Source organism: Lampetra fluviatilis, chromosome 73 (genome assembly GCF_964198595.1).
Source record: "Lampetra fluviatilis chromosome 73, kcLamFluv1.1, whole genome shotgun sequence".
NCBI lineage: Eukaryota > Metazoa > Chordata > Hyperoartia > Petromyzontiformes > Petromyzontidae > Lampetra > Lampetra fluviatilis.
The window spans coordinates 3,767,236-3,778,947 of record NC_136347.1 but is presented as its reverse complement, the minus strand read 5'-3'; the positions used below and the strand labels follow the sequence as shown (position 1 = coordinate 3,778,947).

General features: G+C 59.6%; 1 protein-coding gene across 1 annotated transcript; it reads right to left on the bottom strand.

Moving 5' to 3' along the window:
- Window positions 1–687: 687 nt before the first annotated feature.
- LOC144953229 (LON peptidase N-terminal domain and RING finger protein 3-like) lies at window positions 688–11,510 on the bottom strand. The gene is made up of 4 exons (XM_078883788.1): window positions 11,340–11,510; window positions 3,820–3,982; window positions 2,436–2,585; window positions 688–984 (listed from the first exon to the last, which is right to left on the bottom strand). Exons 1-4 carry the CDS (start codon window positions 11,483–11,485, stop codon window positions 820–822), a joined length of 624 nt encoding a protein of 207 aa, XP_078739914.1. The 5' UTR covers window positions 11,486–11,510; the 3' UTR covers window positions 688–819.
- Between the last annotated feature and the right edge of the window lie 202 nt (window positions 11,511–11,712).

Sequence of the window (11,712 nt, the reverse complement as noted above, 5' to 3'; positions counted from 1 at the left end):
AGTCAGCCTGCAGTGCGAGTGGACTGGTGGCCACGGGAGGTAATGACAGGGGAGTCAGCCTGCAGTGCGAGTGGACTGGTGGCCACGGGAGGTAATGACAGGGGAGTCAGCCTGCAGTGCGAGTGGACTAGTGGCCACGGGAGGTAATGACAGGGGAGTCAGCCTGCAGTGTGAGTGGACTGGTGGCCACGGGAGGTAATGACAGGGGAGTCAGCCTGCAGTGCGAGTGGACTAGTGGCCACGGGAGGTAATGACAGGGGAGTCAGCCTGCAGTGTGAGTGGACTGGTGGCCACGGGAGGTAATGACAGGGGAGTCGGTCGTCACCACCACCGCCACCACCACCACCATCACCACCACCACCACCATCACCGCCACCACCACCACCAACGCCACTGTCACCACCACCATCACCGCCACTGTCACCACCGCCACCACCGCCACCACCACCACCACCAACACCACCATCACCACCCCCACCACCACCACCCCCTCCACCACCACCACCACCACCACCCCCTCCACCACCACCACCACCACCACCCCCTCCACCACCACCACCACCACCCCCTCCACCACCACCACCACCACCACCATCACCACCACCACCACCACCCCCTCCACCACCACCACCATCACCACCACCACCACCACCACCGCCGCCGCCACCACCACCATCACCACCACCACCACCACCACGCGGCGGGCACCACGGCCACGACCACCGCCGCCGTCGCCACGACGACCACGGCGGCCAGCGCCAGACCCACGTCCCGGGTGGGCCACGTCGCCACGGCGACGGCCGCCCCCGCCAGGCCTAGTCAGCTGGGTTGCCCCTGGGCCACCGCCTGGTGCCCCAGGGCCCGCCGGGCCGCCAGGAGGCGCCGGTGCAGCGACGTCGCGGCCAGCGCCGAGAGCCGCTCCCCCTCATCAAGCGGTAGTGCAGCCAGTAGCCACCAGCACCACGCGGGGCCGTCCGGGCCCGTCTGGAGGGTGGGGCGGGGCGGGGGGGGTGGGGCGGGGGGGTGGGGCGGGGGGGTGGGGCGGGGGAGGGGGGCAGCCGCAGTTGGCGAGAGGTTAACTCCCTCACCCGGTGTGTGAATGGTTGAATGGGTAGGTGGGTGGGTGGGTGAGTGGGTGGGTGGGTGGGTGAGTGAGTGGGTGAGTTGGTGTGTGAGACCACCTGCGTACCAGGCGAGGTAGTCAACATCTCTCAGTGTCTGGGATCGAACCCACGACCTCCTGCGTACCAGGCGAGGTAGTCAACATCTCTCAATGTCTGGGATCGAACCCACGACCTCCTGTGCACCAGGCGAGGTAGTCAACATCTCTCAGGGTCTGGGATTGAACCCACGACCTCCTGTGCACCAGGCGAGGTAGTCAACATCTCTCAGTGTCTGGGATTGAACCCACGACCTCCTGCGCACCAGGCGAGGTAGTCAACATCTCTCAGTGTCCGGGATTGAACCCACGACCTCCTGCGTACCAGGCGAGGTAGTCAACATCTCTCAGTGTCTGGGATTGAACCCACGACCTCCTGCGTACCAGGCGAGGTAGTCAACATCTCTCAGTGTCTGGGATCGAACCCACGACCTCCTGCGTACCAGGCGAGGTAGTCAACATCTCTCGGTGTCTGGGATCGAACCCACGACCTCCTGTGTACCAGGCGAGGTAGTCAACATCTCTCGGTGTCTGGGATCGAACCCACGACCTCCTGTGTACCAGGCGAGGTAGTCAACATCTCTCGGTGTCTGGGATCGAACCCACGACCTCCTGCGTACCAGGCGAGGTAGTCAACATCTCTCAGTGTCTGGGATCGAACCCACGACCTCCTGCGTACCAGGCGAGGTAGTCAACATCTCTCAGTGTCTGGGATCGAACCCACGACCTCCTGCGTACCAGGCGAGGTAGTCAACATCTCTCAGTGTCCGGGATCGAACCCACGACCTCCTGCGTACCAGGCGAGGTAGTCAACATCTCTCAGTGTCTGGGATCGAACCCACGACCTCCTGCGTACCAGGCGAGGTAGTCAACATCTCTCAGTGTCTGGGATCGAACCCACGACCTCCTGCGTACCAGGCGAGGTAGTCAACATCTCTCAGTGTCTGGGATCGAACCCACGACCTGCGTACCAGGCGAGGTAGTCAACATCTCTCAGTGTCTGGGATCGAACCCACGACCTCCTGCGTACCAGGCGAGGTAGTCAACATCTCTCAGTGTCTGGGATCGAACCCACGACCTCCTGCGTACCAGGCGAGGTAGTCAACATCTCTCAGTGTCTGGGATTGAACCCACGACCTCCTGCGTACCAGGCGAGGTAGTCAACATCTCTCAGTGTCTGCGATCAAACCCACGACCTCCTGCGCACCAGGCGAGGTAGTCAACATCTCATAGCCACCGTGATGATGATGATGATGAGGAGAGAGGGAGTCACCACCTGTGGGTCCGGGTCCATGGGCGGCATGGGCCCGAAGTGACGCAGGATCTGCGCGCGGGGGAGGGGCGGTAGCGAGGCGAGCCAGGCTGCGGCCTGGTCGTACACCGCCTGCTGCAGGTGCAGCAGCTCCTGCAGGTCCGCCCCCGCCACCTGCAAGACGACGCACATGAGACACAGGCAAAGGTCCCCCGTGTAGCCTCCAGCAGAGCGCAGGGGCAAGTGGGGTTAGCGAGTACCCGTGCCGATGAGACACAGGCAAAGGTCCCCCAGGTAGCGGGTGAGTAGGTGAGTGGGTGGGTGGGAGAGTGAGTGAGTGGGTGAGTGAGTGGGTGAGTGAGTGGGTGGGTGAGTGGGTGGGTGAGTGAGTAGGTGAGTGAGTTGGTGGGCGAGTGAGTGGCTGAGTGGGTGGGTGAGTGAGTGGACGAGTGAGTGAGTGGGTGAGTGAGTAGGTGAGTGAGTGAGTGAGTGGGTGGGTGGGTGGGTGGGTGGGTGGGCGGGTGGGTGGGCGGGTGGGTGGGTGAACGAGTGAGTGAGTGGGTGGGTGAGTGAGCAGTTGGGTGAGTGTGTGAGTGAGTGGGAGAGTGAGTGGGTGGGTGGGTGGGTGAGCGAGCAGTTGGGTGAGTGAGCGGGTGGGTGAGTGAGTGGCTGAGTGAGTGAGGGGGTGAGTAGGTGAGTAGGTGAGTGAGTGGGTGGGTGAGTGAGTGAGTAGGTGAGTGAGTGGGTGGGCGAGTGAGTGGCTGAGTGAGTAAGTGAGTGGGTGGGTGGGTGAGTGAGTGAGTGAGCGGGTGGGTGGGTGGGCGAGCGAGTGAGTGAGCGAGTGGTTGAGTGAGCGAGTGAGCACGTGGGTGGGTGAGTGAGCGGCTGGGCGGGCAGGTGGGTGAGTGAGCGGGTGGGTGGGTGAGTGAGTGGGTGAGTGAGTGAGTGAGCGGGTGGGTGGGTGAGTGAGTGGCTGAGTGAGTGAGGGGGTGAGTAGGTGAGTGAGTGGGTCGGTGAGTGAGTGGCTGATTGAGCGGGTGGGTGGGTGAGTAGGTGAGTGAATGGGTGGGTGAGTGAGCGGGCTTGTAGGTGAGTGAGTGGGTGGGCGAGTGAGTGGCTGAGTGAGTGAGCGGGCGAGTAGGTGAGTGAGTGGGTGGGCGAGTGAGTGGCTGAGTGAGCGAGCGGGCGAGTAGGTGAGTGAGTGGGTGGGCGAGTGAGTGGTTGAGTGAGTGAGTGAGCGGGTGGGTGGGTGGGTGAGCGAGTGAGTGAGCGAGTGGTTGAGTGAGCGAGTGAGCACGTGGGTGGGTGAGTGAGCGGCTGGGCGGGCAGGTGGGTGAGTGAGCGGGCGGGTGGGTGAGCGAGCGAGCGGGCGAGTTCCCCCACGCCCCCCCCCCCCATCGACCCTCACCCTCTCGTCCTCCAGGTGGACAATGTTGGCCGTGCTGTAGCCGTCGCGCTCGCCCCGCGACTCCACGCGGAAGCGTCGTCCACCCACGGTGTCCACCGCCAATCGACCGTCCGCAAAGTGCTCCACCCGGCGGATGTGCAGCATGCAGCCGTGCTCGGAGAACCTGTTACACGCCACTCGCAGCAGGGGGTGGTGGGGGGGGAGTGGGGGGAGTGGTGGGGGGGGGGGAGTGGTGGTGGGGGGGGTGAGGAGGGGGGAGTGGTGGGGAGTGGTGGGGGGGGTGGTGGGGGGGGGAGGGGGGGGGAGTGGTGGGGGGAGGGGGGGGGAGTGGTGGCGGGAGTGATTGAATGGATGGGCGGGTGAGTGAATGGGTGAGCGGGTGGTTGGGTGAGCGGGTGAACGAGAGAGTGGGTGACTTGTGACTGAGCGAGTGAACGAGTGAGCGAGGGAATGACTGAGCGAGTGAACGAGTGAGCGAGGGAATGACTGAGCGAGCGAGCAGGTGACTGAGCGAGTGAGCGAGTGAGCGAGGGAATGACTGAGCGAGTGAATGAGTGAGCGAGGGAATGACTGAGCGAGCGAGCAGGTGACTGAGCGAGTGAGCGAGGGAATGAGTGAGCGAGCGAGCAGGTGACTGAGCGAGTGAGCGAGGGAATGACTGAGCGAGTGAATGAGTGAGCGAGGGAATGACTGAGCGAGCGAGCAGGTGACTGAGCGAGTGAGCGAGGGAATGACTGAGCGAGCGAGCAGGTGACTGAGCGAGTGAGCGAAGTGAACGAGGGAATGACTGAGCGAGTGAATGAGTGAGCGAGGGAATGACTGAGCGAGCGAGCAGGTGACTGAGCGAGTGAGCGAGTGAGCGAGGGAATGACTGAGCGAGCGAGCAGGTGACTGAGCGAGTGAGCGAGTGAACGAGGGAATGACTGAGCGAGTGAATGAGTGAACGAGGGAATGACTGAGCGAGTGAGCGAAGGAATGACTGAGCGAGCGAGCAGGTGACTGAGCGAGTGAGCGAGTGAACGAGGGAATGACTGAGCGAGTGAGCGAGGGAATGACTGAGCGAGCGAGCAGGTGACTGAGCGAGTGAGCGAGTGAACGAGGGAATGACTGAGCAAGCGAGCAGGTGACTGAGCGAGTGAGCGAGTGAACGAGTGAATGAGGGAATGACTGAGCGAGCGAGCAGGTGACTGAGCGAGTGAGCGAAGTGAACGAGGGAATGAGTGAATGAGTGAGCAGGTGACTGAGCGAAGTGAGCGAGTGAGCGAGTGAACGAGGGAATGACTGAGCGAGCGAGCAGGTGACTGAGCGAGTGAGCGAGTGAGCGAGTGAACGAGGGAATGACTGAGCAAGCGAGCAGGTGACTGAGCGAGTGAGCGAGTGAACGAGTGAACGAGGGAATGACTGAGCGAGCGAGCAGGTGACTGAGCGAGTGAGCGAGTGAATGAGTGAACGAGGGAATGACTGAGCGAGTGAACGAGTGAGCGAGGGAATGACTGAGCAAGCGAGCAGGTGACTGAGCGAGTGAGCGAGTGAGCGAGTGAATGAGCGAGCGAGCAGGTGACTGAGCGAGTGAACGAGGGAATGACTGAGCGAGTGAACGAGTGAGCGAAGTGAACGAGCGAGCGAGGGAATGACTGAGCGAGTGAATGACTGAACGAGCGAGTGAGCGAATGAGCGAGCGAGTGAGGGAATGAGTGAACGAGCGAGCGATGTGAGCGAGTGAGGGAGAGAATGACTGAGCTAGAGCGAGGGAGCGAGTGAGGGAATGAGCGAGGGAGAGAATGACTGAGCGAGTGAGGGAATGACTGAGCGAGTGAATGACTGAACGAGCGAGTGAGCGAATGAGCGAGCGAGTGAGGGAATGACTGAGCGAGTGAATGAGTGAGTGAGTGAATGACTGAACGAGCGAGCGAGTGAGTGAACGAGCGAGCGAGCGAGCGAGTGAATGAATGAGCGAGTGAGTGAATGACTGAGAGAGCGAGCGAGTGAACGAGCGAGTGAATGAGTGAACGAGCGAGCGAGCGAGCGAGTGAATGAATGAGCGAGCGAGTGAATGACTGAGCGAGCGAGCGAGTGAACGAGCGAGTGAATGAGTGAACGAGCGAGCGAGCGAGTGAATGAATGAGCGAGCGAGTGAATGACTGAGCGAGCGAGTGAGTGAACGAGCGCGCGAGCGAGCGAGTGAATGAATGAGCGAGCGAGTGAATGACTGAGCGAGCGAGTGAGTGAACGAGCGCGCGAGCGAGTGAGTGAACGAGCGCGCGAGCGAGCGAGTGAATGAATGAGCGAGCGAGTGAATGACTGAGCGAGCGAGTGAGTGAACGAGCGCGCGAGCGAGCGAGTGAATGAATGAGCGAGCGAGTGAATGACTGAGCGAGCGAGCGAGTGAGTGAACGAGCGCGCGAGCGAGCGAATGAATGAGCGAGTGAGTGAATGACTGAGCGAGCGAGCGAGTGAACGAGCGAGTGAGTGAGTGAACGAGCGAGCGAGTGAGTGAACGAACGAGCGAGCGAGCGAGCGAATGAATGAACGAGCGAGTGAATGACTGAGCGAGCGAGCGAGTGAACGAGCGAGTGAGTGAGTGAACGAGCGAGCGAGTGAGTGAACGAGCGCGCGAGCGAGCGAGTGAATGAATGAGCGAGTGAGTGAATGACTGAACGAGCGAGCGAGTGAGTGAACGAGCGCGCGAGCGAGCGAGCGAATGAATGAGCGAGCGAGTGAATGACTGAACGAGCGAGCGAGTGAGTGAACGAGCGCGCGAGCGAGCGAGTGAATGAATGAGCGAGCGAGTGAATGACTGAACGAGCGAGCGAGTGAGTGAACGAGCGCGCGAGCGAGCGAGTGAATGAATGAGCGAGCGAGTGAATGACTGAACGAGCGAGCGAGTGAGTGAACGAGCGAGCGAGCGAGCGAGTGAATGAATGAGCGAGCGAGTGAATGACTGAGCGAGCGAGTGAGTGAACGAGCGCGCGAGCGAGCGAGTGAATGAATGAGCGAGCGAGTGAATGACTGAGCGAGCGAGCGAGTGAACGAGCGAGTGAATGCGTGAACGAGCGAGCGAAGTGAACGAGCGAGCGAGTGAATGAATGAGCGAGTGAGTGAATGACTGAGCGAGCGAGCGAGTGAACGAGCGAGTGAATGAGTGAACGAGCGAGCGAGTGAGTGAACGAGCGAGCGAGCGAGCGAGTGAATGAATGAGCGAGCGAGTGAATGACTGAGCGAGCGAGCGAGTGAACGAGCGAGTGAATGAGTGAACGAGCGAGCGAGCGAGTGAATGAATGAGCGAGCGAGTGAATGACTGAGCGAGCGAGTGAGTGAACGAGCGCGCGAGCGAGCGAGTGAATGAATGAGCGAGCGAGTGAATGACTGAACGAGCGAGCGAGTGAGTGAACGAGCGCGCGAGCGAGCGAGTGAATGAATGAGCGAGCGAGTGAATAACTGAGCGAGCGAGTGAGTGAACGAGCGCGCGAGCGAGCGAGTGAATGAATGAGCGAGCGAGTGAATGACTGAACGAGCGAGCGAGTGAGTGAACGAGCGCGCGAGCGAGCGAGTGAATGAATGAGCGAGTGAGTGAATGACTGAACGAGCGAGCGAGTGAGTGAACGAGCGCGCGAGCGAGCGAGTGAATGAATGAGAGAGCGAGTGAATGACTGAACGAGCGAGTGAGTGAGTGAACGAGCGCGCGAGCGAGCGAGTGAATGAATGAGCGAGCGAGTGAATGACTGAGCGAGCGAGCGAGTGAGTGAACGAGCGCGCGAGCGAGCGAGTGAATGAATGAGCGAGGGAGTGAATGACTGAACGAGCGAGCGAGTGAGTGAACGAGCGCGCGAGCGAGCGAGTGAATGAATGAGCGAGCGAGTGAATGACTGAACGAGCGAGTGAGTGAACGAGCGCGTGAGCGAGCGAGTGAATGAATGAGCGAGTGAGTGAATGACTGAGCGAGCGAGCGAGTGAGCGAGGGAATGACTGAGCGAGCGAGCAGGTGACTGAGCGAGTGAGCGAGTGAGCGAGGGAATGACTGAGCGAGCGAGCAGGTGACTGAGCGAGTGAGCGAGTGAGCGAGGGAATGACTGAGCGAGCGAGCAGGTGACTGAGCGAGTGAGCGAGTGAACGAGGGAATGACTGAGCGAGTGAATGAGTGAACGAGGGAATGACTGAGCGAGTGAGCGAGTGAGCGAGGGAATGACTGAGCGAGCGAGCAGGTGACTGAGCGAGTGAATGAGGGAATGACTGAGCGAGTGAACGAGGGGATGAGTGAGCGAGTGAGCAGGTGACTGAGCGAGTGAACGAGTGAATGAGGGAATGACTGAGCGAGTGAGCAGGTGACTGAGCGAGTGAACGAGTGAATGAGGGAATGACTGAGCGAGTGAGCAGGTGACTGAGCGAAGTGAACGAGTGAATGAGGGAATGACTGAGCGAGCGAGCAGGTGACTGAGCGAGTGAGCGAGTGAACGAGGGAATGAGTGAATGAGTGAGCAGGTGACTGAGCGAGTGAGCGAAGTGAGCGAGTGAACGAGGGAATGACTGAGCGAGCGAGCAGGTGACTGAGCGAGTGAGCGAGTGAACGAGAGTGAACGAGGGAATGACTGAGCGAGCGAGCAGGTGACTGAGCGAGTGAGCGAGTGAATGAGTGAACGAGGGAATGACTGAGCGAGTGAACGAGTGAGCGAGGGAATGACTGAGCAAGCGAGCAGGTGACTGAGCGAGTGAGCGAGTGAATGAGCGAGCGAGCAGGTGACTGAGCGAGTGAACGAGGGAATGACTGAGCGAGTGAACGAGTGAGCGAGTGAACGAGCGAGCGAGGGAATGACTGAGCGAGTGAGCGAGTGAGGGAGAGAATGACTGAGCTAGAGCGAGGGAGCGAGTGAGGGAATGAGCGAGGGAGAGAATGACTGAGCGAGTGAGGGAATGACTGAGCGAGTGAATGACTGAACGAGCGAGTGAGCGAACGAGCGAGTGAGGGAATGACTGAGCGAGTGAATGAGTGAGCGAGTGAATGACTGAACGAGCGAGCGAGTGAGTGAACGAACGAGCGAGCGAGTGAATGAATGAGCGAGTGAGTGAATGACTGAGCGAGCGAGCGAGTGAACGAGCGAGTGAATGAGTGAACGAGCGAGAGAGTGAGTGAACGAACGAGCGAGCGAGCGAGTGAATGAATGAGCGAGTGAGTGAATGACTGAGCGAGCGAGCGAGTGAACGAGCGAGTGAATGAGTGAACGAGCGAGTGAGTGAACGAGCGAGCGAGCGAGCGAGTGAATGAATGAGCGAGTGAGTGAATGACTGAGCGAGCGAGCGAGTGAACGAGCGAGTGAATGAGTGAACGAGCGAGCGAGTGAGTGAACGAGCGAGCGAGCGAGTGAATGAATGAGCGAGTGAGTGAATGACTGAGCGAGCGAGCGAGTGAACGAGCGAGTGAATGAGTGAACGAGCGAGCGAGTGAGTGAACGAGCGAGCGAGCGAGTGAATGAATGAGCGAGTGAGTGAATGACTGAGCGAGCGAGCGAGTGAACGAGCGAGTGAATGAGTGAACGAGCGAGCGAGTGAGTGAACGAACGAGCGAGCGAGCGAGTGAATGAGTGAACGAGGGAATGACTGAGCGAGTGAACGAGTGAGCGAGGGAATGACTGAGCAAGCGAGCAGGTGACTGAGCGAGTGAGCGAGTGAGCGAGTGAATGAGCGAGCGAGCAGGTGACTGAGCGATGTGAACGAGGGAATGACTGAGCGGAGTGAACGATGTGAGCGAGTGAACGAGCGAGCGAGGGAATGACTGAGCGAGTGAGCGAGTGAGGGAGAGAATGACTGAGCTAGAGCGAGGGAGCGAGTGAGGGAATGAGCGAGGGAGAGAATGACTGAGCGAGTGAGGGAATGACTGAGCGAGTGAATGACTGAACGAGCGAGTGAGTGAACGAGCGAGCGAGTGAGGGAATGACTGAGCGAGTGAATGAGTGAGCGAGTGAATGACTGAACGAGCGAGCGAGTGAGTGAACGAACGAGCGAGCGAGTGAATGAATGAGCGAGTGAGTGAATGACTGAGCGAGCGAGCGAAGTGAACGAGCGAGTGAATGAGTGAACGAGCGAGCGAGTGAGTGAACGAACGAGCGAGCGAGTGAATGAATGAGCGAGTGAGTGAATGACTGAGCGAGCGAGCGAGTGAACGAGCGAGTGAATGAGTGAACGAGCGAGCGAGTGAGTGAACGAACGAGCTAGCGAGCGAGCGAGTGAATGAATGAGCGAGTGAGTGAATGACTGAGCGAGCGAGCGAGTGAATGAATGAGCGAGTGAATGAGTGAACGAGCGAGCGAGTGAATGAATGAGCGAGTGAGTGAATGACTGAGCGAGCGAGTGAGTGAACGAGCGAGTGAATGAGTGAACGAGCGAGTGAATGAGTGAACGAGCGCGCGAGCGAAGCGAGTGAATGAATGAGCGAGTGAGTGAATGACTGAGCGAGCGAGCGAGTGAGTGAACGAGCGAGTGAATGACTGAGCGAGCGAGCGAGTGAGTGAACGATGCGCGCGAGCGAGCGAGTGAATGAATGAGCGAGTGAGTGAATGACTGAGCGAGCGAGCGAGTGAGTGAACGAGCGAGTGAATGAGTGAACGAGCGAGCGAGTGAACGAGCGCGCGAGCGAGCGAGTGAATGAATGAGCGAGTGAGTGAATGACTGAGCGAGCGAGCGAACAAGCGAGTGAATGAGTGAACGAGCGAGCGAGCGAGTGAATGAATGAGCGAGTGAGTGAATGACTGAGCGAGCGAGCGAACAAGCGAGTGAATGAGTGAACGAACGAGCGAGCGAGCGAGTGAATGAATGAGCGAGTGAGTGAATGACTGAGCGAGCGAGCGAGTGAGTGAACGAGCGAGTGAATGAGTGAACGAGCGAGCGAGTGAGTGAACGAGCGAGCGAGCGAGTGAATGAATGAGCGAGTGAGTGAATGACTGAGCGAGCGAGCGAGTGAACGAGCGAGTGAATGAGTGAACGAGCGAGCGAGTGAGTGAACGAGCGAGTGAATGAGTGAATGAGCGAGCGAGCGAGTGAGCGAAGTGAACGAGCGCGTGAGCGAGCGAGTGAATGAATGAGCGAGTGAGTGAATGACTGAGTGAACGAGCGCGTGAGCGAGCGAGTGAATGAATGAGCGAGCGAGTGAATGACTGAACGAGCGAGCGAGTGAGTGAACGAGCGCGTGAGCGAGCGAGTGAATGAATGAGCGAGCGAGTGAATGACTGAACGAGCGAGCGAGTGAGTGAACGAGCGCGTGAGCGAGCGAGTGAATGAATGAGCGAGCGAGTGAATGACTGAGCGAGCGAGCGAGTGAACGAGCGAGTGAATGAGTGAACGAGCGAGCGAGCGAGTGAATGAATGAGCGAGTGAATGACTGAGCGAGCGAGCGAGTGAATGAATGAGCGAGTGAGTGAATGACTGAGCGAGCGAGCGAGTGAGTGAACGAGCGCGTGAGCGAGCGAGTGAATGAATGAGCGAGTGAATGAATGAGCGAGCGAGCGAGCGAGCGAGCGCTCTCCCCTCACCCGCGGTGCCCGTCAGCGGTGCACATGCCAAACTGGCGCGTGCCGGTCTGCAGGCAGCGCCTGACCATGAGGCGGTAGCGCGGCTCGAAGACATGGAGGGGGCACGGCACCGCCGGGAACGCCACGGCGCACACAAACACGGGCATCGCCTTGCTGAGGCTGGCACGCCGAGAGGAGGGGAGGGAGGAGGGGGGCGTGACATATTTCGCGAAAGCTTTCATTTAAACGGGGGGGGGGCGGGGGGCGGGGGGCGGGCACATAAAGCAAAGCATTGCAAAAAAAACAACAACAAAACGAAATGATGAACGAAGCAAAGTGGCGACTACACCGAGCATCTTCTTGTTTCCACTGATGGTAGAGAAACAAGAAAGAG